Source organism: Zalophus californianus, chromosome 13 (assembly GCF_009762305.2).
Source record: "Zalophus californianus isolate mZalCal1 chromosome 13, mZalCal1.pri.v2, whole genome shotgun sequence".
Lineage (NCBI taxonomy): Eukaryota > Metazoa > Chordata > Mammalia > Carnivora > Otariidae > Zalophus > Zalophus californianus.
The window spans coordinates 53,910,233-53,937,644 of record NC_045607.1 but is presented as its reverse complement, the minus strand read 5'-3'; the positions used below and the strand labels follow the sequence as shown (position 1 = coordinate 53,937,644).

At 38.7% G+C, this 27,412-nt stretch overlaps 1 protein-coding gene and 1 pseudogene across 8 annotated transcripts in view; both read right to left on the bottom strand.

Moving 5' to 3' along the window:
- FREM1 (FRAS1 related extracellular matrix 1) overlaps positions 1–27,412 on the bottom strand; it is a 175,862-nt gene that overhangs the window by 74,431 nt on the left and 74,019 nt on the right. For 6 of the 8 annotated variants that reach the window (XR_003523839.1, XM_027616577.2, XM_027616575.2 and 3 more), the window contains 7 exons: positions 26,114–26,281; positions 22,590–22,798; positions 19,996–20,089; positions 16,493–16,745; positions 11,715–11,909; positions 10,448–10,633; positions 4,784–4,980 (listed from right to left, as the gene is read on the bottom strand). Coding sequence is in view for 6 of the 8 variants with exons in the window: in XM_027616577.2 (XP_027472378.2) it covers positions 4,784–4,980; positions 10,448–10,633; positions 11,715–11,909; positions 16,493–16,745; positions 19,996–20,089; positions 22,590–22,798; positions 26,114–26,281 (1,302 nt within the window). In the remaining 2 variants the exon portion in view is untranslated. Of the gene's footprint in view, positions 1–4,783; positions 4,981–10,447; positions 10,634–11,714; positions 11,910–16,492; positions 16,746–19,995; positions 20,090–22,589; positions 22,799–26,113; positions 26,319–27,412 lie in introns of those variants that run through there. The other 2 variants (XM_035723762.1, XR_004819543.1) reach the window with 2 other exon arrangements.
- Positions 7,115–7,299, bottom strand: LOC113935222 (annotated as a pseudogene).

Below are 27,412 nucleotides of genomic sequence, written 5' to 3'. Positions count from 1 at the left end.
CTTTGAAACTAGAACTTAATCACAAGAGGAAAGTTGGAAAGAACTCAAATACATGGAGGCTAAAGAGCATCCTACTAAAGAATGAATGGGTCAACCAGGAAATTAAAGAAGAATTAAAAAAATTCATGGAAACAAGTGAAAATGAAAACACAACTGTTCAAAATCTTTGGGATGCAGCAAAGGCAGTCCTAAGAGGAAAGTATAAAGCAATACAAGGCTTTCTCAAGAAACAAGAAAGGTCTCAAATACACAATCTAACCCTACACCTAAAGAAGCTAGAGGAAAAACAGCAAATAAAGCCTAAACCCAGGCAAGAGAAGAGAAATAATAAAGATCAAAGCAGAAATCAATGAAATAGAAACCAAAAGAACAGTAGAACAGATCAACAAAACTAGGAGCTGGTTCTTTGAAAGAATTAACAAGATTGATAAACCCTGGCCAGACTGATCAAAAAGAAAAATGACCCAAATCCACAAAACCATGAATGAAAGAGGAGAGATCACAACCAACACCAAAAAAATACAAACAATTATAAGAACATATTATGAGCAACTATATGCCAGCAAATTACATAACCTGGAAGAAATGGATGCATTCCTAGAGATGTATCCACTACCAAAACTGAACCAGAAAGAAATAGAAACCTGAACAGACCTATAACCACAAAGGAAATTAAAGCAGTCATCAAAAATCTCCCAACCAACAAAAGCCCAGGACCAGATGGCTTCCCAGGGGAATTCTACCAAACATTTCAAGAATTAATACCTATTCTCCTGAAACTGTTCCAAAAAATAGAAATGGAAGGAAAACTTCCAAACTCGTTTTATGAGGCCACCATTACCTTGATCCCAAAAGCAGACAAAGACCCCATCAAAAAGGAGAATTACAGACCAATATCCTTGGTGAACATGGATGCAAAAATTCTCACCAAAATACTAAACAATAGGATCCAACAGTACATTAAAAGGATTATTCACCATGACCAAGTGGGATTTATCCCTGGGCTGCAAGGTTGGTTCAACATCTGCAAATCAATCAACGTGATACAATACATTAACAAAAGAAAGAATAAGAATCCTATCATCCTCTCAATAGATGCAGAAAAAGCATTTGACAAAGTACAGCTCCTTTCTTGATCAAAACTCTTCAGAGTGTAGGGATAGAGGGAACACACCTCAATATCATAAAAGCCATCTATGAAAAACCTAGAGGGAATATCATTCTCAATGGGAAAAAACTGAGAGCTTTCCCCCTAAGGTCAGGAACAAGGCAGGGATGTCTACTATCACCACTGCTATTGAACAGAGTATTAGAAGTCCTAGCCACAGCAATCAGACAACAAAAAGAAATCAAAGGCATCCAAATCAGCAAAGAGGAAGTCAAACTCTCACTCTTTGCAGATGATATGATACTTTATGTGGAAAACCCAAAAGACTCCACCCCAAAACTGCTAGAACTCATACAGGAATTCAGTAAAGTGGCAGGATATAAAATCAATGCACAGAAATCAGTGGCATTCCTATACACCAACAACAAGACAGAAGAGAGAGAAATGAAGGAGTCGATCCCATTTACAATTGCACCGAAAACCATAAGATACCTAGGAATAAATCTAACCAAAGAGGCAAAGGATCTGTACTCAGAAAACTATAAAATACTCATGAAAGAAATTGAGGAAGACACAAAGAAATGGAAAAACGTTCCATGCTCATGGATTGGAAGAACAAATATTGTGAAGATGTCAATGCTACCTAGAGCAATCTACACATTCAATGCAATCCCCATCAAAATACCATCCACTTTTTTCAAAGAAATGGAACCAGAAAAGACCTCAAATAGCCAGAGGAATGTTGAAAAGGAAAAGCAAAGCTGGCGACATCACAATTCCGGACTTCAAGCTCTATTACAAAGCTGTCATCATCAAGACAGTATGGTACTGGCACAAAAACAGACACCTAGATCAATGGAACAGAATAGAGAGCCCAGAAATGGACCCTCAACTCTATGGTCAACTCATCTTTGACAAAGCAGGAAAGAACGTCCAATGGAAAAAAAGACAGTCTCTTCAACAAATGGTGTTGGGAAAATTGGACAGCCACATGCGGAAGAATGAAACTGAACCATTTCCTTACACCACACACAAAAACAGACTCAAAATGGCTGAAAGACCTAAATGTGAGACAGGAGTCCATCGAAATCCTAAAGGAGAACACAGGCAGCAACCTCCTCGACCTCAGCTGCAGCAACTTCTTCCTAGAAACATCGTCAAAGGCAAGGGAAGCAAGGGCAAAAATGAACTACTGGGATTTCATCAAGATAAAAACCTTTTGCACAGCAAAAGAAACAGTCCACAAAACCAAAAGACAACCGACAGAATGGGAGAAAATATTTGTAAATGAGATATCAGATAAAGGGCTAGTATCCAAAATCTATAAAGAACTTATCAAACTCAACACCCAAAGAACAAATAATCCAATCAGGAAATGGGCAGAAGGCATGAACAGACATTTTTCCAAAGATATCCAAATGGCCAACAGACACATGAAAAATTGCTCAACATCTCTCGGCATCAGGGAAATCCAAATCAAAACCTCAGTGAGATACCCCCTCACACCAGTCAGAATGGCTAAAATTAACAAGTCAGGAGATGACAGATGTTGGCAGGGATGCGGAGAAAGGGGAACCCTCCTACACTGTTGGCAGGAATGCAAGCTGGTGTACCCACTCTGGAAAACAGGATGGAGGTTCCCCAAAAAGTTGAAAATAGAGCTACCATACGATCCAGCAATTGCACTGCAGGGTATTTACCCCAAAGATACAAAGGTAGGGATCCGAAGGGGTACGTGCACCCTGATGTTTATAGCAGCAATGTCCACAATAGCCAAACTGTGGAAAGCGCCAAGATGTCCATCGACAGATGAATGGATAAAGAAGAGGTGGTATATATACACAATGGAATATTATGCAGCCATCAAAAGGAATGAGATCTTGCCATTTGTAATGACGTGCATGGAACTGGAGGGTGTTATGCTGAGTGAAATAAGTCAATCAGAGAAAGACATGTATCATATGACCTCACTGATATGAGGAATTCTTAATCTCAGGAAATAAACTGAGGGTTGCTGGAGTGGTGGGGGGTGCGAGGGATGGGGTGGCTGGGTGATAGACAGTGGGGAGGGTATGTGCTATGGTGAGCACTGTGAATTGTGCAAAACTGCTGAATCACAGATCTGTACCTCTGAAACAAATAATGCAATATATGTTAAGAAAAAAAAAGAAGAAGCAGGAGGGGAAGAATGAAGGGGGGTAAATCGGAGGGGGAGATGAACCATGAGAGACGATGGACTCTGAAAATCAAACTGAGGGTTCTAGAGGGGAGGGGGGGATGGGTTAGCCTGGTGATGGGTATTAAAGAGCGCACATTCTGCGTAGAGCACTGGGTGTTATGCACAAACAATGAAACATGGAACACTACATCAAAAACTAATGATGTAATGTATGGTGATTAACATAACAATAAAAAAATTTAAAGAAAATAAAAGATTATATGCTGATGTGAAAAGGTTTTCAAATACATAATTAGGTTTTTTTAAGAAGTGGAGAGTAGGAGGTATAATATGATCCCTGATTTATAAGTAAATACAGCAAAATTGCATATATATAACATATATATACACACACATACATACAAACACACATCACTGGCATGTGCACAAATTATTTTTGAGGAAATACTAAAAAAAATCAATGGGCAGTGGCTATAGGTAGAGGCTGTTTAAGAGGGAGACTGTCATATTTCATATTTCATTATGTATGTTTCTTAATATTCTAACTTGTATAACTACATATTTTTATTACTATATTTTTAAAGACAACAGGTGTTATCTGAGGAGAGATATTTATGGCCATTTTAACTATCTATCTGAATTTTTAAATAAAACTAACAAACATTATCATATAAAAATAGTTCTAAAACTACATAAAAAGAATGATTCAAATTGTATTTTTTTCATTTCATCTATCTTTATAAATAGCTATATAAAGAAGCGCCTGGGTGGCTCAGTCGGTTAAGTGTCCAACTCTTGGTTTCGGCTCAGGTCATGATCTCGGGGTAGTGAGATCGAGCCCCCCATCAGGCTCTGTACTCAGCTCAGAGTCTGCCTGAGGATTCTCTCTCTGCCTCTCCCTCTGCCCCCCTGCTCATGTGCTCTCTCCCAAAATAAATAAATCTTTAAAAAATCTATATAAAAAGATGCCTTAATATATATGAATTAAGAGTCCTTGTCATTATAGCATAGGTTAAGAGGGCATGCTATGGAATCAAAGTGCCTGGGTGCAAATCCCCAATGTACCATTCCCTATGTGCCACCTATTTCCAAGCTCTGTGATGTTGAGCCACTCAGTTAACCTCTCTGTGCCTCATTTTTTCAGTTACTAAAAGGCAATAATAATAATACCATCACCCTAAAAGCCTTGTAAGCCTTCACATGAGCACATGTAAAGGACTCAAAATACTACCTACAGCCTAGTAAGCACTCCATCCTATATCTATGCAACTATAATTGCAATCATGCAAGTCTCTACGTTTACAATTATAATCATTACCATCATTATTAGAATATTTTTCAAGTAATTGCATTCTATAATATAGGTTACTGTTCTCCCCATTCCTTATCAACTTAGTGTATTAAGTGCACCTGGACCAATGTAAATGAACTAGGTGAAAATAAAATCAGAAAATGATTAAAAAAAAAGAAATTGAAAATTCCGTTATCTTTCTTACAGTAATATTCTGCACTACAAAGTCAGGAGCTTCATCATTCGTGGGGTTGATGATAACGTAAAATGGTATCTCCAAGGAGCGTCGCTTCCCATCTGTGACATACACCATGAACTGGTCAGCTGTTGGTTCCATCCTCAGATGCTTGGCCTGCACATAGTTAATATGCAAAGCCTTCATGTCTTTCCACCGGAACGAAGCTAGAGCACACCAACATGCAGCAGGTAAATAAGAAAAACATTTTTTTTCCAAGCTACTGGTTCTTAATCCTTAACCCAATAGCTTATTTTCTCAGAAAAGCAAATAAGAGATCATGGCAGTTGACCTAAGAATCAGCTATCAGGGGTTGCTATAATGTCTGTCAGCCATCAACATAAAAACAGATATCCATAAATCATAAGGAAGGATTACAATTTGCAGAGAACAGAAGGGGGATAACTGCTAACCAGAATGTGTAGGGACTTCATGACTGTTCTTTATATAGTTGGAATAAAGGTAAGAGAGACCTTCCCTTGATTAAAACTACTGCTCCCATATAAATAGTTCTTGGCATGCTTGAGTAAGAAAGAGACTATCTCTTTCATCTTTGTATGAAAACAAGAGTCAGTCAACCATCTGCCTACTTGACGTACACATCAAACGACTGGTTGGATTGAATGGAATTAGCTGACCTGCTGTTTTGGTATTCTGACATTGCCCTAAATCAAAAGAGAAAAATGCTCTATGTTGAGCATTAAGTCACAAGCCAAACTGCGTACCTTTAATGCAATAAATCTTCTCCCCCCAGCTTTATTGAGATATAACTGACATATAGCATTGTAAGTTTAAGATTTAGTTAACACATTACCCACCTCACGTGATTACCATTTTGTAGTCTTTATAGTGAGAACATTAAAATTCTACTCTCAAATCAACTTTCAAGTATACAGTATAGCATTAATTATAGTCACCATGCTGTACCTTAGCTTCCTGGAAATTATTCATCTTATAACTAAAAGTTTGTACCCTTCAACCAGCAACTCTCCATTTCTCCCACCCTTCAGCCCCTGGTAACCACTATTCTACTCTGTTTCTATCAGTTCAATGGTCTTAGATTCCACATATAAGTGAGATCATACAGTATTTGTCTTTCCCTAATGTATTTCATTTAGCATAATGCCGTCAAGGTCCATATATGTTGTTGCAAATGGCAGGATTTCCTTCTTGTCATGGCTGAATAATATTCTGTTATGTATTTACATCACATTTTCTTTATCCATTCATCCATCAGTGGACACTTAGGTTGTTTCCATGTGTTGGCTATTGTGAATAACGGTGCAATGAACATGGGAGTATCGATATTTCTTTGATATCCTGTTTTCATTTCCTTTGGATATATACCCAGAAGTGGGATTGCTGGATCACATGGTAGTTCTATTTTTAATTTTTTGAAGAACGTCCATAGTGGCTGTGCCAATTTACATACCCACCAACAGTGCACAATGTTATCTTTACTTCGCATCCTCGCCAGCATTTGTTACTCTTGTCTTTTTGATAAGAGCTGTTCTAACAGATGGGAGGTGATACATCTTTGTGGTTTAGACTGGCATTTCCCTGATGATGAGTGATGTTGAGCACCTTTTCACATACCTGTTTGCCATTTGTTTGTCTTCTTTGGAGAAATGTTTATTCAAGTCTTCTGCCCATTTTTAAATCAGATTATTTGGGCTCCTTTGCTATTAAGCTGTAAGAGTACCTTATACATTTTAGGTATTAATCCCTTATCAGAAATGTGGTTTACAAATATTTTCTCCTATTCCACAGTTGCCTTTCCATTTTGTTGATTGTTTCTTTTGCTCTGTAGAAGTTTTTTAGTCTGATATGGTCTTACTTACTTCATTGATTTTTGCACTTGTTGCCTTTGCTTTTGGTGTCAAATCAAAAAAAACACTGACAAGACGAATGTCAAGGAGTTTACCACCTATGTCTTCTTGTAGTTTTATGATCTTGGGTTTTACATTCAAGTCTTTAATCTATTTTGAGTTCATTTTTTTGCATGGTGTAAGATAATGGTGCATTTTCATTCTTTTGCCTATGGCTGTCCAGTTTTCCCAACACCATTTATTGTCCTTTTCCCATTGTATATTCTTGGCTCCTTTGTCATAAATTAAATGACCATATATGAGTGGACTTACTTCTGAGCTCTCTATACTGTTCTATGGAGCTACATGCCTGTTTTTATGCCAACACCAGTTTTAATTACTATAGCTTTGTAATATAATTTGAAATCAGAAAACATGACGACTCCAGCTTTGTTCTTTCTCAAGATTGCTTTGGCAACTCAAGGCTCCATAGAAATTTTAGGACTGATTTTTCTATTTCTGTGAAAAATGTCATTTGAATTCTGATAGTGATTACCTTGAATGGGTAGTATGGCTTTGGGTAGTATGGACATTTTAACAACATTAACACTTTTCAATTAGCAATAATCGCGCCTCAGATAAACCTCATTGGCCACGATACTGCCACTGCGCAAAGCTACAACATTAACACTTTTGATTCACGAATATATCTTTCCATTTGTTTGTGTCTTTTTCAATTTCTTCCATCAAGATTTCAAGTCTATGTCTTCCAGTTTTTGGTGTATAAATCTTTCACTTCCCTTGGTTAAACTTATTCCTAAGTATTTTATTGTTTTTGATGCTATTGTAAATGAAATAATTTTATTTCTTTTTCTGGTAGTTCATCATTGATGTACAGAAATACAACTGATCTTTTTATGTTCATTTGGTATCCTAAAACTACTTAATTTGCTGACTTGTTCTAACAGTTTTTTGGTGAAACCTTTAAAAAATTTTTACATATAACATCATCCCCAAACAGAGCCAATTTTACTTCTTCCTTTTATTTTTATGTCTTTTATTTCTTTTCCTTGCCTAATTACTCTGGCTGGGACTTTCAATACTATGTTGAATAGGAATGGAAGGAGTGGGCACACTTGTTTTGGTCCTTATCTTAGAGAGTAAGTTTTTAACTTTTCACTGTTGAGTATGATGCTAGTTGTGAATTCGTCATATATGGCTTTTATTATGTCAAGATACATTATTTCTATACCCAATTTGTTGAGAGTTTTTATCATAAAACATTGTTGAATTTTGTCAAAAGCTTTTTTAATATCTGTAGAGATGATCATAGAATTTTTGTCTTTTCTATCAATATGGTGTATCACATTTATTGACTGGCATATGTTGACCATCCTTGCATCCCAGGTATAATTTCCTTTTGATCATGGTGTATGATTCTTTTAATGTGCTACTGAATTCAGTTTGTTAATATTTTGTGGGGAATTTTTGCATCTATATTCTTCAGGGATATTGGTCTGTGGTTTTTTGTTGTTGTTTTTTTTTTCATAGTATCCTTACCTGGCTTTGGTATCAGGGTAATTCTGGTCTTATAAAATGAGTTTGGGAGTTTTCCTCTTTTCTTCTTTAAAAATTTGATAGAACCTGTAAAGACATCTGGTCCTGGGCTTTTCTTTGTTAGAGGTTTTGAATTACTGATTAAATCTCCTTACTTATTATTGGTCTATTCAGGGTTTCTAGTTCATGATTCAGACCTGGTAGATTGTATGATTCTAGGAATTTATCCATTTCTTTTAGGTTGTCTAGTTGGTTGATGTATAATTGTTCATAGTAGTCTCTTATGATCCTCTGTATACCTGTGATATCAGTTGTATTATCTCTTCTTTCATTTCAAGTTTTATTTATTTAAGTCCTCTCTTTTTCATGGTAAGTCTAGGTGAAGGTATGCCAATGTTGTTTATCCTTTTGAAAGACCATGTCCTAGTTTCATCAATCTTTTCTACTGTTTTTCCAATCTCAATTTCACTTATTTTTACTGTGATCTTTGTTGCCTCCTTCTTTCTGCTAACTTTGGGCTTATTTTCTTAATTTTTCTAGTTCCTTGAGTTATAAAGTTAGGTTGTTTATTTGAGATCTTTTTTTTCTTTTTTAATGGAAGCATTTGTCACTATAAGCTTCCCTCTTAGCATTGCTTTTGCTGCATCTTAGATATTTTGGTATGTGTTTCCATTTTTGTTTCAAGATTTTATTTATTTTCTTACAGTTTTATTAAGAAATAATTGACATACATCACTGTGTAAATTTAAGGTGTAGAGCATGATGGTCTGATTTACATATATTGTGAACTGATTACAATAGGTTCAGCTAACATCCATCTTCTCATATAGATATGATTTAAAAAAGAAAGAAAAAAAAGGAAAAGAAATTTTCCTGTGATAAGAATTCAGGATTTTTAAAAATTTCATCTTTGACCCACTGGTTGCTCAGGAGTATCTTAAATTACACACATGTGTGAATTTTCTACTTTTCCTTCTGTTACTGATTTTAATTTCATACCATTGTGGTCAGAAAAGATAGTTGGTATGATTTCACTCTTTTAAAATTTGCTAAGACTTGTTTTGTGATGTATCATATGATCTATCCTGGAGAAGGTTCCACACATACTTGAGAAAAATGTGTATTCTGCTTTTGTTGGATGGAATGTACTGTATATGTCTACTGGGTTCATTTGGTCTAATATACAATTTAAGTCCACTGTTCCCTTGTTGATTTTTCTGGCAGATGATCTATCCACTGTTGAGAGTGGAATACTGAAGTCCCCTACTATTATTGCATTGTTGTCATTACTTCCTTCAGATCTGTTAGCATATGCTTAATATTTTAAGGTGCTCCAATTTGTATGCATATAATTTTACAATTGTTATATTCTCTTGATGAATTGACCCCTTTATCATTTTACAGTAACCTATGTGTCTTGTTATAGTTTTGACATAAAGTCCATTTTATCTGTTATAAGTACCCCTTCTCTCTTTTGGTTTCCATTTGCATGAAATATTTTTTTTCATACCTTCATTTTGAGCCTATGTGTGTCCTTGAAGCTGACATTAGTCTCTTGTAGGCAGCGTGTAGTTGGGTCTTGTTTTTTTCTATCCAATCAGTCATTCTATTAATTCAATTAATCTTAAACCTTTAAACTGGATATGCCCCAAAAGATGCTTAAAGAATCATCTAGTTCATTTATTTCTAAGGTGTTGTCTTTGAATAAATAAATAAAGTGTTGCATTTGAATAATTTTGATTTGGGTGTCTGTTTTTGTTTCAGTTGTTACTGCCTGAAACACAAGGGCTACTTAAATATCTGAGATACATTTTGGTTCCAAAATTTAAAGTCATCACCTTCAACATTTCAGGCTCTCTCTGTTACATCCATGATACACATCCTAATCTTTTCTGCCAATGTCTACTAAAAGTGCTAAAAGATTAAGAGAAGGAGATCTATAAGCTCCCACCAGATTTATTCTATCACAGTATTCTGTGTTGCTCTGAAGGTCTTTTAAAACATTCTTTCTTACATATTTATTCTTACAGTTTTGATAAGTGAAATTTCCATTTAGTTTGAAGTAAACTCCCATATGTGGGGCAATTCAAAATAGAAAATTAAAATGAAAAACAATAATATTCAAAAGTATTCACTATAATAATAATTCCTTGAGTGTACGTAGTGCTTTGAACCTTTCTGAAGTTCCTACTCAGTCATTAAGCATGATCTGGCCGGTCGGATCCATAGACCTAGGCAAGTTATCACCGATCAGGAAGCCATGACTCACCTATGCTTATGCCCATATTGCTTTTTTCAAAACCTGCAGAAGGAAGCGTGTTCTCAAGGTAGCCAAACTGGGGAGGAGAAACCAAAACAAATTCCAAGTCGTCTGCTGCAGTGTCAGGGTCAGTGGCAGACAAATGGTTAATGGTAACGGCTGCAGAGAAACCCTCATCTACCACGAACATGGTACCTGCATGCAAACAACAACGCACTTATGACTTAGCGTGAAATCCTCTAATCAGAATAGCGAAGACAAAAGGGAGTGATTGCAATTCCAATTCAGAGAAGCCGCGCATATGCAAATATACTTCCATGGGAGATGTTCATTTCCTTTGGCATAATTTCTCCTTACAGTGAAAATATTCAGGGGTAATGGGTGGAATTTAATTTGACTTGTGGAATTATATTTTTTTTCTTGTACAAGCAAGCCAGACAATAATGGAAAGACAGCAGAAATACTAAATGCTCTAGCACAGCCCTTTAGTCATTCTCAAGGAACTCTGATTTCCCTTGTGTCTCTATAGAAGTGACAAATGAAAATAAGAATTGCCAAACTGTTTTAATGATAAGCCACTAAATGTAGTTTATGTACTCTTCAAGATCAGTTGTTACCTCTGTTTGTCAGAGCGTTAATTGCCTGCGAGCTATTATGAATTGCTCATAACGAACATTTTTTCATGCCTTGGTGCTTAATTATTCTGCAGGGATAATGCTTCCTTTCCAGAACATTGCTTGGGAGATAGTTTGCAAATTACAATAACATCCATACATATGCTTGTATTTTTTTTTTCTAAGAGACAGAACATATACATAATGCCTTTTAAGCTATGACTTTCTAAAAAGCAAATAAGGTTAAAGGTATATAAATGGTCTCTGGTATTTTCATTCTGCTCTAATAGAAATTATTATGGATAAAATAAATTACTCTCTCTCCAGCAGGCTAATGATATTTTCCCACGTGAAATAAAACCAGAATATTTGAGGATTCCAGTGTTGTCCTCATCCCAACACACACACACTCACTCACTTGCAAACACACTTGCATTCTCTCTCCATACAGAATTACCCACATTTTTAAACAAATAAATTCTTTTGCCTTGTAATCTTTTATAAATATGGAGTTTTCCATAAGTTGTGTGGAGGCAATTCTCGCAGGCAATTCTGCATGGTAGTTTTCCATTTTAACTATAATTCAAGTGCATTATTTCACTAAACCACAGGTATGACAGGAGATGAGATAAGGGAACTATAATAGAAAAAAACATGGTCACCTATTGCAATTGAAGGTGATTGGTTGTCCACTGGATGTACCGTGATATTGAGGTCATACACTGGAAAGGACTCATGAAGAGGAACAGATGGATGAGGCCCATTGTAGCAACAGCCATTCACAGACGGGCCAGCTTCTCCATCCGAAACCACCAATGTAATGGCATCAAAACAAGGCACCAGGCCAATCTCACCACCTGGAAGACACAACTATAGCTGAAACCTGACTTTTTAAAAGTAGAGGATACTAAGATGAAATCTACCTACACCTCTTCTATAAGCAAGAGTGGCGAGGAAAGGATCTTAGGTGGCTAACATGTAAAACTCAGTTTTATCACTATGAAAGGAAACAGTCATGAAAATAACGAAAAAATGCTTGCCTGTCTGTTGCCTCTGGTGAAATCCTTGACAGCCATCTCTCACCACATGGAGGGGCAAAAGGGGCTAATGAGGGTCTGACAGTTCACAAATGAACAAGGGAGAGGCACAAAGCTTGACTAGTGATGGTTTCATTCTTCCTGCCTAATTGTTTAGTGTTAGGACCAACCTCAGGGAGAGCAGAAGGCACCCTTGTCCTTCCAACTGCATTGTCTTCCCATTTACATTAACTACCTTAAATGAACAACCATCAACCACACCACCACAGTGAGGAGAAACAGAAGAAGCTGGGAAGGTGAAATAGAAAGACAAGCCACATTTTTGTCATTCATTTCAATATTTTCCTCATTATATAATAGCCAACGTTAGCAAAATAGCAACAGGACATGGGGAAAAAGTGGCATTTATTTTTGTTCTCCTTTTACTCTTTAGGGCTATGCATATGGGATTTAATATGGCCCCAACTGAAGCAGTGAGAGGAAGAAGGGGAAAAAATGTCAGATTAGACAGTTTATCAGCAAACTGGCCGATCTGCTCTTGGGTTACTAACAGCACGGAGGTAGGTCGACTATCCAGAGGACATAAAAGTTCTGCAGATGTGCTTTTGGTAATTCTCATGCATCATCTTGAAAGCACCAAGAGGGCAGCTATTTTGTTTGAGTTTTCATGACGAGAGCACAAAAGATCAGGGAAGTCATCTCTTTTTACAAGACACGTTGGTCAAATCTACACAGTACTGTGCTTGGCATTATTCTACCCACTTAATGACAAGGAAAATCAAGAGATGATATTACTGAGCAGTCAAATGATTGAAGAATGAGAAAACTGGGCTCATAGGAAAAAATAAAGTTGACGTGGAGAGAATTAGAATTAATAATCAGCCTTTAACTTTAGGAGCAGTAAAAAATAAGATGCTTCTTATCTATTCATATTTATAAAAAATAAATTGGCATAAAGCTCATTTATTCCTCATTCACTTAATATATATTATTTAATGGCTTCTATGTGATCATTAATGTTCTGGGTGCTCCAGCAGAGAATCAGGCAGACATTATGAAAGCGTCAAAAGACAGTTCAAAAGAATGTCAAATGCCAAAAGACCTATTATGTGTCAGGCACTGACACAATCTAATGGTCGAGAAATAAACGCAGTTTGGTTATAGAATATCACAGGTGTGTGTATGTACTAAGACAAACCATATGAAACTGCCACCGTTAAGTCATTATTTTACCAGTTAAATGGAAAATTCATGTATCTCAGCCTGAATATGTACAAGGGGCTGAGGGTGAAGAAAGATGAAAGTTTTGGTGGACAGGGGCATGGGGGCAGGGCACACATGGCAGAGAGAGTCAGAGAAGTCTTTCCAGACTTTCTGCTTGCTTTACACTGAGCATTAAATGATGAGTAGTTTACCAGGCAGATGAGGCAGAGAACTGGGTTGGAAGAAGGAGGACCTGCGGGGAGAGGGAGCCAAGAAGAGAAGTAGAAAAATCATTCCAGGAAGAGTAGACAGCTTTTTTAAAGAAAAAAGAAAAAAAAAAAGCAAACATAGTATCTTCAGTAACTATAGTTTTAATATAATGGAAGCGTTACATTTACAGAAAAGCTGGAAAACCAGGCTGAACATCTAGTCACAAAAAAGCCTACAACATGGGCAGAGAATTCTCTACCTTGAATGGAGCATGGTCTAAGGATATGATTTATACTTAAAACTGTTAACCACAGCATTGTTTTACAAAGTTTTTTTGAATGACTTCATGCTTAATGTTGGGAGAAGAGCAGGTTAATAATGTCATTTTACATCATAAAACATTATTTGATTTTTAAAACTTACATTTACAATAACTTCATAACATTTAATAACGAATCAACATTTTAGCTGATAATCTCAATGAAAAAAGTAATCAACAAAACTGCACATACAACATGATCGGCAACTATGTAAAAAATTATGATTAGAAGAAGGAATACAGGGGCACCTGGGTGGCTCAGTCAGTTAAGCATCTGCCTTCGGCTCAGGTCATGATCCTGGAGTCCCGGGATCAAGCCCCACGTTGGGCTCCCTGCCAAGCAGGGAGTCTGCTTGTTCCTCTCCCTTTTCTCTCCACAACCCCCCACCTCGTGTTCTCTCTCTCTCTCTCCCTCCCTCACTCTCTCAAATAAATAAATAAATAAATAGATAAATAAATCTTTTTTTAAAAAAGGAAGAAAAAGTACTGCAATACTGAAATGTTAAGAGTGATCATTTTTGAGAGGTAAGTAGGTGATTTTTCAAGATTTCTTTATGCTTTCCACACTTCCCAAGTTTTTTTCTTTTTTGAAATGGGCAGGTAGTATTATTTGTATCATCATGGAAAGCAACTAAAATAATGGTGACAAAATTATCCTCAGGTGGCCTTTATAATCAACAGACAGAGGCAAGAACAGAGCCATTGAAACTTCGGGTCTTGTAGTACTGTGACTCTTTATACTCTCTCCCACACAGTGCTTAAGAACTACCAATTGAGTCATTGGGAGAATGTTACCAGGAAACATATCATTCAAATAACAAACCATCTTTCGAATTGGCAGTGTTTCTGCTAATTTAGTAACAGAACAACAACAATAAAATACCCAACTATCTGAAGTAATTTGCTTCGTGTCCTATTAGGTCTTATGAAAAAAAAAATGAGTTCACACTTCCTCACGTGGCTATCACACCAAAGGGATTTATAAGGATGTACACCTGTTGTTTAGCACTTGGAGCAAGGCACTGGCAGAGAAGACAGCTTCATCTCACCCCTAATGTATCTATGCTGCATTAGCCCACCACAGATGTTAAAATTATGTAAAAACCCACAGACCAATAGTCATTGGGCTGTGGCCCCTTTTCTGCTAGTCTACCTGAGATCTATTGCGGAAATCAAAATGAAGCACCTAGATGTGGACTCTTGAGGGGCATCGAGCAGGTGGACTCTGCTCCCCAGGTCAGGAAAATAAGCAGTGAAACCCTTCCTAAGACTAAACACACTTAAGAAGATAAGGAGATACCATTTTTCAAAAAAAAGATGTCCGGCGGAGCGATTAAAATGTGGCCTACTAACTAATTGACCATAAAACAACTGGTATCCTAATAAATCATCATTTTCCAAAGTACATATAAAAATGCTATTTCACCATACCTCCCCCACCCGTTTCCAAATTCATCCTTCTCTATCTCAATCCCCCACCCTGGGATCCCTCTCCCACTCACTGATGTATCCTCCCTGTGTTCTCAAATAAGAAAGCGATTGGAATTCTGATACCTCCTATTCCCTGCACCCTCACCTGGCCTTCTATACCCCATCCTGCTTGCCACAGAATCTACAGATGAGAGCAGCATATGGATGAGGACACATGAAATTGTAATCGAGTAGCAGTAAAAGGGGGTTAGGGAAGTATACAGTATTATTACTGAGGAAGTGCACTCAAACCAGAGATAAGAAGATGTGCAAGGGGCAATGATCGATGAGGTACTGATATGGGATACTGTCCTCTTTGCATGTGAGGGCGTCCGTCTACCCATTTACATTAAAAGTCCTTCACAGCTGAGTCTGGACTGTACTCCTTTGCAGCCTGCAATGCCCAGTACTCTCTCTTGCAGATAACAGATGTTGAATTAATATTTTCCTTATTCGAACATTTTACAGGGGGAACAAATGCATTTGGGTAACAATATAATGTGATTTCAGAAATGAAAGAATGAAGCTAATAAATAAGCATTTACTGTGTCGCTAATCTGTGTCCACTGTTGACTACTGCTGTGGGCACTACCCAAAACATAAGATATCACCTTTGCTTTTCAGGAACTCAAAAGGCAGACAAGTTACTTCTTAGGAGCTAGCTGGTGATCGAGTAGACTTTTTTTTAATTTTTATTAAGTAATCTGTGCCCAACATGTGGCTCGAACTCATGACCCCAAGAACAAGAGTCGCATGCTCTACCAACTGAGCCAGCCAAGTGCCCCTTAAAATTAATATTATAATTATCGGAGGGTGCTTACTTCAGGCATTTCTGCTATGATGTATGGATCCCAAAGCTGTGATGGTCAAATAAAGTCTTCTTCAAATTGATCAAAAAGGAATGCAGACAACCCAGGGTGAATTAAAGGTCTAAGGCAGAAGCATCAGAAACAAAGCAGCAATAATACATGCTCCTTCGCCATTCTGAAATTCATTACATTACTGAGATCAGAAATCCCTCTAAATATGGTGATTATACTTACAAAAGGGGATACAGACTGCTGCTTCTGCTGCTTCTTTTTTAAAGGAAGCAAGCATTAAGACTGTTCGATTATCCGAGCCCCCAGCAAGGAGCGGGGTTATGACTCTGTGGTGGTGCTTGCATCTGCTCACTCACACTGGTCACTGTGTGGTCACTCACCCGTGTGTTTGTATGTCACAGCCCCTGAGATGACATCTCCCTGAGAGAACTGATCCACTGTGACTCCAGCTTTCCTCACCACACCATGCTGAGGCTCTCGAGCAATCACAAACATCAGCTTCAAGTCATCACTGTCCACATCAGTAGCCAAAATGTATTCAGAGGTGATGACCACCTCTTCGCCCTCTGAGCAATGCATCATGGGGATGAGGTCAGCCTTTAGGATTGGTGGCTCATCATTTACAGGGAATACCTAGGGGAAAAAAAATGCATGTTTTCAAGAAAAAAGAAAGCAATGACAAATTGCCCAACTGGTAAACCATAGCTCATCGTCGGAGTGACAGGCATTTTCGATCTTCCAGACACAAGAAACAATAGCCATGGAATTTGGCCAAGCAGGCTGTATCTTTTCCCCATATGAACCATCTTGTAAGAAATGGCCAACATGAGAGGCATTTGAGGTAGGAATGGAAGAATATGGTTATGGTTTGGGACTCAAAGCTCTCATTTGTTTCTAGAGAGACAAAATATAAATGTAATACAAAGCAGTCTTCACTAAAGTCCCTATCCTCCTTCGTTATATTCACACATATTCCAGAGGAAATCTGGTCCTTGTGGTCTGATGCATTTATATTTACCACATCAGAGTTATTTATATTTCAAATTATTTGGCGATTACAAAGCTTTCATCGACCCTCAACTCCCTGCCACCCAGGAAGTTTCTCCAAACTTAGAATAAGCAGCAGCTTATTTCGAACATTTTGAGTTAACTCTGAAACTCTATAACCATTAAATCAATCCCAGGCTTCAACTTGACAAAACATTTTTCTCTCATTGTCATGAAAATAAAGCTCTAAGTAGAAAGGGGAAAAAAGAGCAATATGGGTCCACTCTGGCTCTCCGAATCTAACAGGATGATGCAGACACTTGAAAAGGCAAGTCTTTTATTGTTTTTTAATTTTTAAAAAAGATTTATTTATTTGAGAAAGAGAGAGAGAGAGCGCAAGCAGGGGGAAGGGCAGAGGTGGTCACACAACAGAGGGAGAGGGAATCCCAAGCTGACTCCACACTGAGCGTGGAGCCCCACTCGGGGCTCAATCTCACGACCCTGAGATCCTGACCAGAGCTGAAATCAAGAGTCAGGGGCTGAACCAACTGAGCCACCCAGGTGCCCCCAAAAGGCAAGTCTTTTAAATCGGAATGAAAGACAATCTGCCTCTGAGGTCCAGTCGCAACTTGGTGTGTGTGCTGCTCGTTTAGTTATCAAGTCCGGCCTGTGGATACTCTCAACCCCACATTTCCTGCCCCCTCGCTTCAGCCACAGGGATCTTTTTAAAATGTGGCTTTCCTAACTCTGGTTTCTCTTCAGATCATGTAAATGTTTCACCTTTTAAAATGTGGCTTTCGTCAAGTCACTGCCTTATGGGGACCTTCAGCGGCTTCCTAGCGCTGCTCCAAGGATGTCTTAGGCCTCGTTTCATGCAATAGGGTGCCTCTGTCTCCCCACTGCCTTTTCACCAGAAGACACTGAGTTCCTCCCACGTCCGATCTTTGCACCGTCTCTGCGTGTTCTCTCTGCCCCGTGGCTCTGTAGGGTCAGCCCTCAGCTCTTGGCTCGGCTACTCTCTCCTTCAGATTACACATGGATTCTTCAGAGAAAACTTCTTTGACAACTCAGACTCATTAGGGACTTCTACCGTTCCTCTCTTTTAGCACCCCATTTATTTGTAGAACACAGGCACATTTTAACTAATCAATTATTTCCGTGAGAATCTATTTAATGTCTGCCTTCATCCCCTGCCTATAATCTCTAACAGAACAGAGACTTTCTTTGTCATGTTCATCATCATATCCCAAGCATCTAGCATAGGAACTGGCCTATAGAAGGCACTTTTTAAATATTTATGGAGTAAATAAATGAATGAAGGTAAATATGTATATACGATCTGAATACCCTGCTATTTAAACAGGCTAACAACTCTACAAAAAATATACATGAAATTATTTTCATATTTTCCTTTAAAGGGTAGAGGGATGGGGTAATAGAAATTCAGACTGATTTATTTAATCAAAGGTAAAAAAAAAAAGTATGCCATACTCTATTCTATTTTCTATTGGCTTATTAGGAAACAATATCTTTGTTCAAGTCCTCTGAGTGGATTCATTAAAGACCCTCTTTATCACTATTCTTGACTCTATTTGATGAATGTCACCAATACATCCATGATAACCACCTTACAAAATACAAAATAGCCTCAGCTTTCAAATGGATAATCCAAAGGCAACAGAATTTAAAACATTCTTCCTGGATAGAAAACAATCACACATAATTGTCCAAAAATTACCTGTACTTCTGGTTGGCTTCCAAGGGCCATGCCCTTTTATCTAAAAAGTAACAACAAACTGTTTACACAGTCAAAGGAATGATTTGGGCAAGTCATGGAAACTTCTTGAACCTAAGTTTTCTTGCCTATAAAATGGAGCTAATTCCTTCTCTTCTACTGCCCTGTGCCAGAGATAATTCCTTCTACTTCTTAAAAATACTAGGTGGATGTAATCATTCTTAATTATTAACCATAAAAATGTCATAAAAACACATTATCACTAATTATAATTTCATATCATAAAGATCTGACAAAATTCAAACAGAAATAGAATTTGGCAGATAAAAGTAAAAGGAGCATGATAATTCTTTCTGCAGACCTTCCTTTGTTACTAACTATAAATACCTGCAAATCCTGTGACTTTTTTTTTTACTGGCTGAAGTGGTCACACAACAGAGAAACTCAGGGGTTCCCATCAACCTTAATGTGCAGATTTTTTTCAGCATTTGTCAAAAGGGGGAACGTAATCATTTCTAATAGATCTCAGAAAGGAGTGTATAGGACGGGAACTCATACAGGGGCATCACACACACAGAGACATGGCTTCTTCCACACAAGAGGGAAAAGTCCAGTGATGCCAGCTGCTAAATATCTCAGAGTGTTACAGCTCAAAAATACTAGAATCAATTTACACACAGAACCAACTGGTTTTTAAATTAAGTATCTGGGTTTGAGGTCCGAGTGGTTTAATCTTTAAATGGATTAGAAAGAGAAAGCAGTATGCCCATTTAACCAATATAACTTTGCTGTCTATTGCCTGTCCTGACACCTTCAGACATAGCAGGGTATGCTCTTGAAGTCCACATGTTTCAAGTTCTATCAGGAACTCTTAGGCTTCCAAACCAGGGGCCTGGGTGGCTCAGTCGGTTGAGCATCCGACTCTTGATTTCGGCTCAGGTCTTGATATCAGGGTCGTGGGATCGAGCCCCACAACAGGCTCTGCCCTGAGCGTGGAGCCTGCTTAAGATTCTCTCCTTCTCCCTCTGCCCATCCCCACCCCACTTGCGTGCTCTCTCTCCCTCTCTCTCTCTCATTCTCAAAAAAAAAAAAAAAAAAAAAAAGGCTTCCAAACCAGACGCTTTACTTCCATATGAACGAGGGAGGAAACTTTCTACCCACCTCAACATGTAGAACAAATTCTGCTGAATTCGTGCCATCTGTGACCTCCAAGAATATGTCATCCTGAAGTCTCTCAGATCCATCATGCTGATACCTGTGGGGATGATATTTGCCACTAGCCCCTCAAGGCCACTGTGACAGTAGATGTCTGACTCAAAAGCTCCTCCATGGCTTTGGCCACATGGTCAATAAATGAATAACAAAAAACATAACATAATCATGAAGTCACACACTTAACTACTCAAGTGTCCCTGAATGTAAAAAATTTGCTCCACCCTGGAAAAATGTACTGTATGCATTCACAATTTGTCCCTCAATCCAAAATCAGTCCTTCAGGTTGCCACTGTGGCAACGGGAACCAGTTGGTGTAGTTCTGCTTACTTACACAAGGCTGGGGCCAGGGGGTGATGGAGACAGACAGTAGACAGATAAAAGTGGGACACTGTGAATCTTGATGAGCCCCCTCCTCCCTTACTTTTAAGCCTAATCTTTCTGCTTGTGTTTTTGATCTATTCAGCTCTTCTCTACAACTCTGATCTATGAATTATTTATTGCCTCTCTCCTGCCATTTTCCCTCTTCTATTTACTAGCTCTCTTTCACTCAACCTATAAAGATTTTCAAATCTCTCCAGACTTAAAAATATTCTTCCTTGATTTAGCTTTGGCCCTACTTTCCTTTAATTTTCAGTCAAGTTTTATAACAGAACTGTCTAATTCAAGACTTTTCATCTACTCTCCAACCACTGTAGTGATACGTGGCAAGTTCTAAACAGCTGTTGAATTGAGCCAAATTTTTAGCTTATTAATGATTTGTTCAAGATAGGAAATAAGCCCTAGGAAATAAAATTAAAAGTTACATAAAAATTAGTATATTGAGGGGCGCCTGGGTGGCTCAGTTGGTTGAGCATCCAACTCTTGGTTTCGGCTCCAGTCATGATCTCAGGGTCCTGGGATCAACCCTTTGCTTTGGGCTCACACTCAAGGGGGAGTCTGCTTGAGCTTCTCTCCCCTCCCCCCGCCCTTACCCTGCTCACGCTCTCTCTCTCTCAAATAAATAAATCTAAAAATAAAAAAGTATATCAAACATATATAAAACTTACATATGAAAAAAAATCCCAGAGCTAAAAGGTATTGTACTCAGGACTAGTCTCACCCACACACTGGGTAGGGACTCAGGTTTGGGATTCCATTCCAATGGTGAAGAAGGTCCACCTCCCAACCCCAGTACCCCGCCCACACACTTCCTCCTATGCTCCCTGATATTTTCATCAAAAATGGGTATGTGATAATGTACTAATCCTATCTTACCATGCTAATACCCCAAAAGGGCCAAGTGGAATCTAGGAGTACACATCCAAAGGCATGGCTATGGAATCGAACAGAATTTTCAAAACCAGACTCCTCCACATACTAGCTGAGTGACTTCAACCTCTTAGTTTCCTCAACTATAACATGAGAATACAACAATCTACCTTGTCAGGCTTGATTACTATAAAGATTAAATGGGGGGGAAACATAATGGCAAGTCTATCAAAGAGTCCTTGAATTATATGCGCTGGCAGATACCAGTACTTTTTTTTCTATCCATCATTCACTCCCTAGTAAGAATCACCTAAACAGAGCTCTTGTTCTCACATGTAACTAAGAGCTGAGAACCCTAAAAAGAAGGAAATTTTAATGAGAATAGGAGTGGGTAGTGGAAAAAGTCAAGATATTGGAGACTGTGAATAAACTTAACTAAACTGAATTTCAGATGAAATTGATCTTCCTATGCACAAATCCAAGCTCCTAGTCAAATTTCAAGAGTGGAATTAAGCATTTGATGCCTAATACCTTCTGAAAGGTCAAAATTCCCATTTACAATTTGAACTTATAAATAATAAGTCAACTAGTATAACTGTCTACCTGATTTGTGCTTTTGAGTACCTTGCATTGCTTTACAGAAAAGGCATCTTATGAAATTCTGTAATTTTGCAGTTATAGAACTGCAGTAGGTAGAAGAAATGAAAGACCTCAAGGTGAGGGGAACTGCTGTAGGACCTTGAGAAATGAATTGCTCTCTCTCTCTGACTGTCAGAAAACCAAGTACTACTCCATGCTCTACCTTCCCAGCCTACCCTACATGTTTGCCTGTAAGTCCCTTCCCAGTAGAATGGAATAAAAATTTACATTAAAGATACTGATCAACAGAATTTTATCCCAGAGTTTCCACAGTTGTGAAATTGACTCTTCTTAAAGCTAAGTTCAACTATATAGGTTAGCCATATAGATTATTTCAGTCTATATCTAGTTTGGCTATTACCTCTTGTGATATGTACAGTTGCAGCAAATTTAATATTCACGGTAATTAATTTCTGTTGTTCAAATATCCAAAAAGTCATTCCCACTGGTCCAAGCAAGCCAGATTAAAAGAAAATGTCTGGAGGGAAATTAAATTTTGTCATTTCTAATTTTCAACTGACCCTTGGAAGTATTAATTGGCATGCTGACACCGCTGAAAAAGTTGAACAAATTTCTTTCTCTTACTCTGCCTCACAACTGATCCAGATGAAGGTCAAAGCATATCAAAAAAGAAATCCAGGAAATGTTCTAACCTAACTTTTAAGGCACGGAGGTCTCCCCAAGAAAATGTGCCTCCTGTGTTTAGAGGAAATCCATCCAGCTCCACCCTTCCACACTGAGGCAGTCTTTGTAGGGAGAGGCAGATGTTGTCCAGTTTGGTATCCACATCAGAAACCAGGACATTCTCTGTGCTGATGACACATTGACCTCCCTCAGTCACTCTCAGGGGATTGGTAAACACCTAAAAAGAAGGAAGAAAACATTCAAGGTCTTGTTCCATGAACTATCCCTGAAGACCAAGCTCACTAAATAAACAGAAAACTTCTAGTACCACCTTCACATGCACGTCAATTAATTTTTTAAGGATGTGGTAAAGGAGACAAGTTCATAGCTGAACCTCTTGGCTGAAAATATTTTTTACTAAACATTTCCAATTCTAAGCATTGAGGTATACAAAGAAGTAAGGCGGATTCATAACCGTGAAAGTATCTACATTTCATTTACCTCAGACCCCCGTATAGTGGAAACAGCAACCAAACTAGTTACTACTAGTGCTAAATAAAGAAAATAGTAACATCCATCATCATGTCCACACCCACCATTGCTGGATACATATATACCTTCACCTAGAAAATGAACAACAATTATATCAAATTCCCCTAGAAGAAAGAATCCATCCCTTTTTTCACCCTAAAAATTCTTAAAGATTTGGGAAATTGTTTGGAGCTTCTAAGTGTCAATTATAATGAGTATTTTACAGATGGAAGTAGAGCAGAAGACTGGAGATCAAAGATTCTACAGGAAATATTTTATTCAAACATCAGACAAATAATTAAGCTATAAAGATAACTTTTGATGACCAAAAAACCCACTACTCAACCAACAATTCATTTGAAAGTAAAAAGCAAGTAAGAAGGACTGGGGATTAAGTTAAGTACCCCTCCACATTTTAGGGCAGCTTTCAAAAAATTGCTACATTGGGACTTGGCAAGAAGTGTTCTATGGTCAAATAAGGCTTGAGAACAGTTGTGTACAATATCTTCACCTTGGAGGTTTATAAGGCGTGTAAGCATATTCGATGTTCTGAGGTCCTGCAAGTAGAAAAATTGGTGAACTTTGTTTAGCCTATCATTCTCCCAAATTCATATTACTACACAGAAGTAAAAGCAAGCAGATAGAGGTGGGGTACCAATCGTGGGCTCTGAAGGTCCCCTGCAAAAAGTCTGAGGTGAGTGCCTCACCCATGTGAGGATACAGCATTCTTCAAGGAAGAAGCCACTCTCTTCAGACCAGCTGCCACTCCCAGAAAGGAGAATGTTCCTGAGGAAAAAGTTGGGGGGGGGGGTAGGAGATAGGCAGAGGAAAGGGAAGTGAGCAAGGGGAAGTCACAGTCTCCACTCAGAGCCCTGCTGTATCCTCCTGCCCACCAGGGTGCAGTTGCCCCAAGGCAGCCCCCCTGGGTCATGGAAATTTTGAGAACAACCACCCTGAGACACTTGCCTTCTATTCTTCAATAAACTACCTCTACTAGCAAAGGAAAACATAAAACAAGACTTCTCTTCTCTCCCTACAACGACTCTCACCCCCATCCTTCCCACATGCCTTACTCCTACATTTTTACTGTTTGTAGGAGAAAGAAAGAAAGAATATTCCTGTTATTAAAAGAGGAGCATTATTTTTGAAACAAGGTCCATATCTGCTAGCCTCCTTGATTACCAAGTTGCATCAATTAATACCCCGAGTTGCGAATGTTTCAAGGGATATACTCTGCTATACTCTGGGGTTTTAAAATATATATGCCTTTTAGGGCGGCTTTCAAAAAATAAAAGCATAAGGCTAATTTGCCCCAACTCATTCATCACTAACTTTTCAGTCTCTGCCCAAACCTAGTACTTAGGTTTTGGGGCCTTCCTGTGAGCATCATATTAATATATCCTCGTGGTTATTACTCAACTCAGCTATCTGTGGGTATTTCACACCAGGAAACCACTCACCTGACTGGTTTCACTAGAGCTACTCATTTTTAAATTTTATTTCTAATGGTCTCAGTTCTCTAAGGTATGATTTCATTTGTCCCATACAGTATAGGAAAAAGAGCCAACTCTGCCACGTTAGCCCTGAGTCCTCATAACTATTCCATCTACCTTCAGATGAGGGAGGTAACTGCTCACTTCACCTTTTCTAGTTTTCTCATTTTCTCCACAGATCATTTTTCTCTAGCAAGACGTTTGGGTTGCGTTGCATAAAACACTACTTCTCTCCGTGATTGTTTTAGAAAAAGCTTTGGCTTCTTTAGATGCTGGGCTAATTCAGGGCATGTATCTCATACACAGAAAAGAATGGTCTGAATAAGATCTAATCAAATTAACAGACATTCTAAACTTTCTTCCACAGGGAATGTGATCTGGTCCCTGACAGGGAAGGAATCAAAGAATATAGTTCAGATTCTTTTGTCTTTTGTGTGAGCTCTTTGGTGCATCTTCTGCCAAATATGGCAAGTTCAGAGGCCTGAGGGGGCAGGCCAGCAATGTAAGTGAGTGTGCTGAGCTGGGTGGGGCCTTTGGAGCCTGGAGAACAGGCCCAGGCAGCTGCTGCTGAGGGTAAGTGAGTTCACTGTTCCTAGAGTTCCCAAATTTTCAAGAGAAGCCAGAAAGCCAGACTTGATATGAAACTTCCTGATGTGTAAATGTTGGCAACTCATTAATTAAAAGTATTGTTTGGCTCTATCAGAACAGTTCGGTGGGTTGGGTAAGCCCCTTGGTCCCTCAGAGTGAGACCTCTGCCCTCCAACTTCCGGCAGATGTAGAGATGGGGAGGAAGGAGCTGGAAAGAGAGCCTCAGGGCTCCCAGCTGTCCTCCAGGTAGGTACCTGGAAGGTGACCTCTTTCCTTAGGGATGAGACACGTATGGGTTCTCATCCCTCCACTTTCTACCTTGTCTTCCCACCTCTGAGGGGAAAATGAGCCCAGGAATAGCCACACAAGTTAAGTCTAGCCCTCTGATGGGGTTTGGAACAAACTTCGATTATGAAGTCCAGCCTCACAGATAAGATGCACAAGGTAGCATCATCTTTGTAGTTCAGTTTTAATAAGAGACCCAACTGCTTGACCGTTTATGTCAACACTGGGGCTGGGATGGGAGAGGATAAAAGAACCCATCTTAAGTCATTTGAAAAATTAAGAGAGCATAGAGTTGGCCTGCAATGAGAGTAAATAAGTCCTTCCGGTTGTTAAGACACCCATAACTTAATCCCCGTCCCCTGATCAGCATGTGAGGCTTAGCAGAAAGGAAAAGAAAGGAAAGAGGTTTTGATAAAGCTTTGAAAATAATGCCAAATTCAGAAACTGGAAAAATCTCACCTTTTAGACAGAAAGACCCTTGGGAGGTAAAAGACTCCGCTCCCCAAGCTTTTTTTCCTACACTGTAGCTGAAAAATTAAAAAGTTCTGTAAAATAGCCTAAAGAAAAGTTAGCATTTCCAGTAAGTCTTCAAGTCTCTCTTTTCTTTCCTTAGGTCTTCCCGCCTCTTTATCTTTCACATCAAACATTGTACATACCTCAGGAACTTGATTGTCCACTGGAAGAATTGTAATGTTAAAGCAGATCCCGTGCAAAGTGCCACCATGTTGGTTACTGATGGAAAAGGCAAACTGGACATGTTGCGGATGGAGGCCTATATCTTGCAGGGGTGGCATGTAGGCCACTTTCATGTGGTTCACAGCATGCTGCAAAGCAAATCGAGATGGACACGTGGGTGCCCATCTGCAAGGATCAGAGACTTTCAGAGAGCTAGGTCTCCGAGACCCATCATGTTGACATCCAACACTGGAAATGCCAACATCATCACTTTGAAGAGTCCAAAAACCTCTATTTTATAAATTGCTTTTTCTAAAACCAGGAGGGAAAAGAACAAAGAAATTAAGTAAATATGTCAAGTGCTTGACGCCAGCCAACTCTATAAAAGACAGGAGATGTGAATTTCAACTCAGCTCCACCATAAATTAGCTGTGTGATATTGGTCAAGTTACTTAAACTTCTGAGGCCTCTGTTTCCTTACCACTACAATAAATAAAATAATAAAATAAGAGTACTAAGCACATGGGATTTACATACTCATTTGCATCATCTAACTACAGTGAGATTAGGCAGAATTAGCCCTACGGACAGGGGTAGTTGCTGCCTAAGTATTCATCACCATTACTGTGACTCTCAGGGGAGTATTCAGGGAACAGTCCACAGGAAGGGGGAGAAGGTTGGTGAAGGATTTGGGATGGTGGTAGGTATTGTAAGTTGAATGCGTTCCTCCAAAAAAAGATATGTTGAGGTCCTAACCTCTAGTACCTCAGAATATGACCTTATTTGGGAATGGGGTTGTTGCAGCTGTAATCAGTTAAGCTAAGGTATAGTCACACTGAAGGGTGAGCCCTTCATGAAATATAACCTGTGTCCTCATAAGAAGAGAGAGACATATAGAGAGAAGATGGCCACAGGATGACAGAGGCAGAATGAAGTGATGATCCACAAGCCAAAGAAGGTCAGAGTCCAAAGAAGAGGCAAGGAAGGCTTCCCCCACAGGGTTTCAGAAAATTGCGACCCTGCCAACACCTTTACTTCAGACTTCCAGCCTCCAGAACTTCGAGACAGTAAGTCTGTTATTTAAGCCACTCAGTTTGTGGTACCTACAGCAGCCCTAGGAAACTAATACGGTAGGATCTAGACTACTTGAATGTGTTAGAATAAAACCATAGGCACCAGGTCTGTAAATCAGAGCTCTGCCACTGGTAAAACGATGCAAAAAAGCTGTGCTGAATTATAACAAGATTTTGAAATCATATCCAGCTCAATGAAGCATTGTC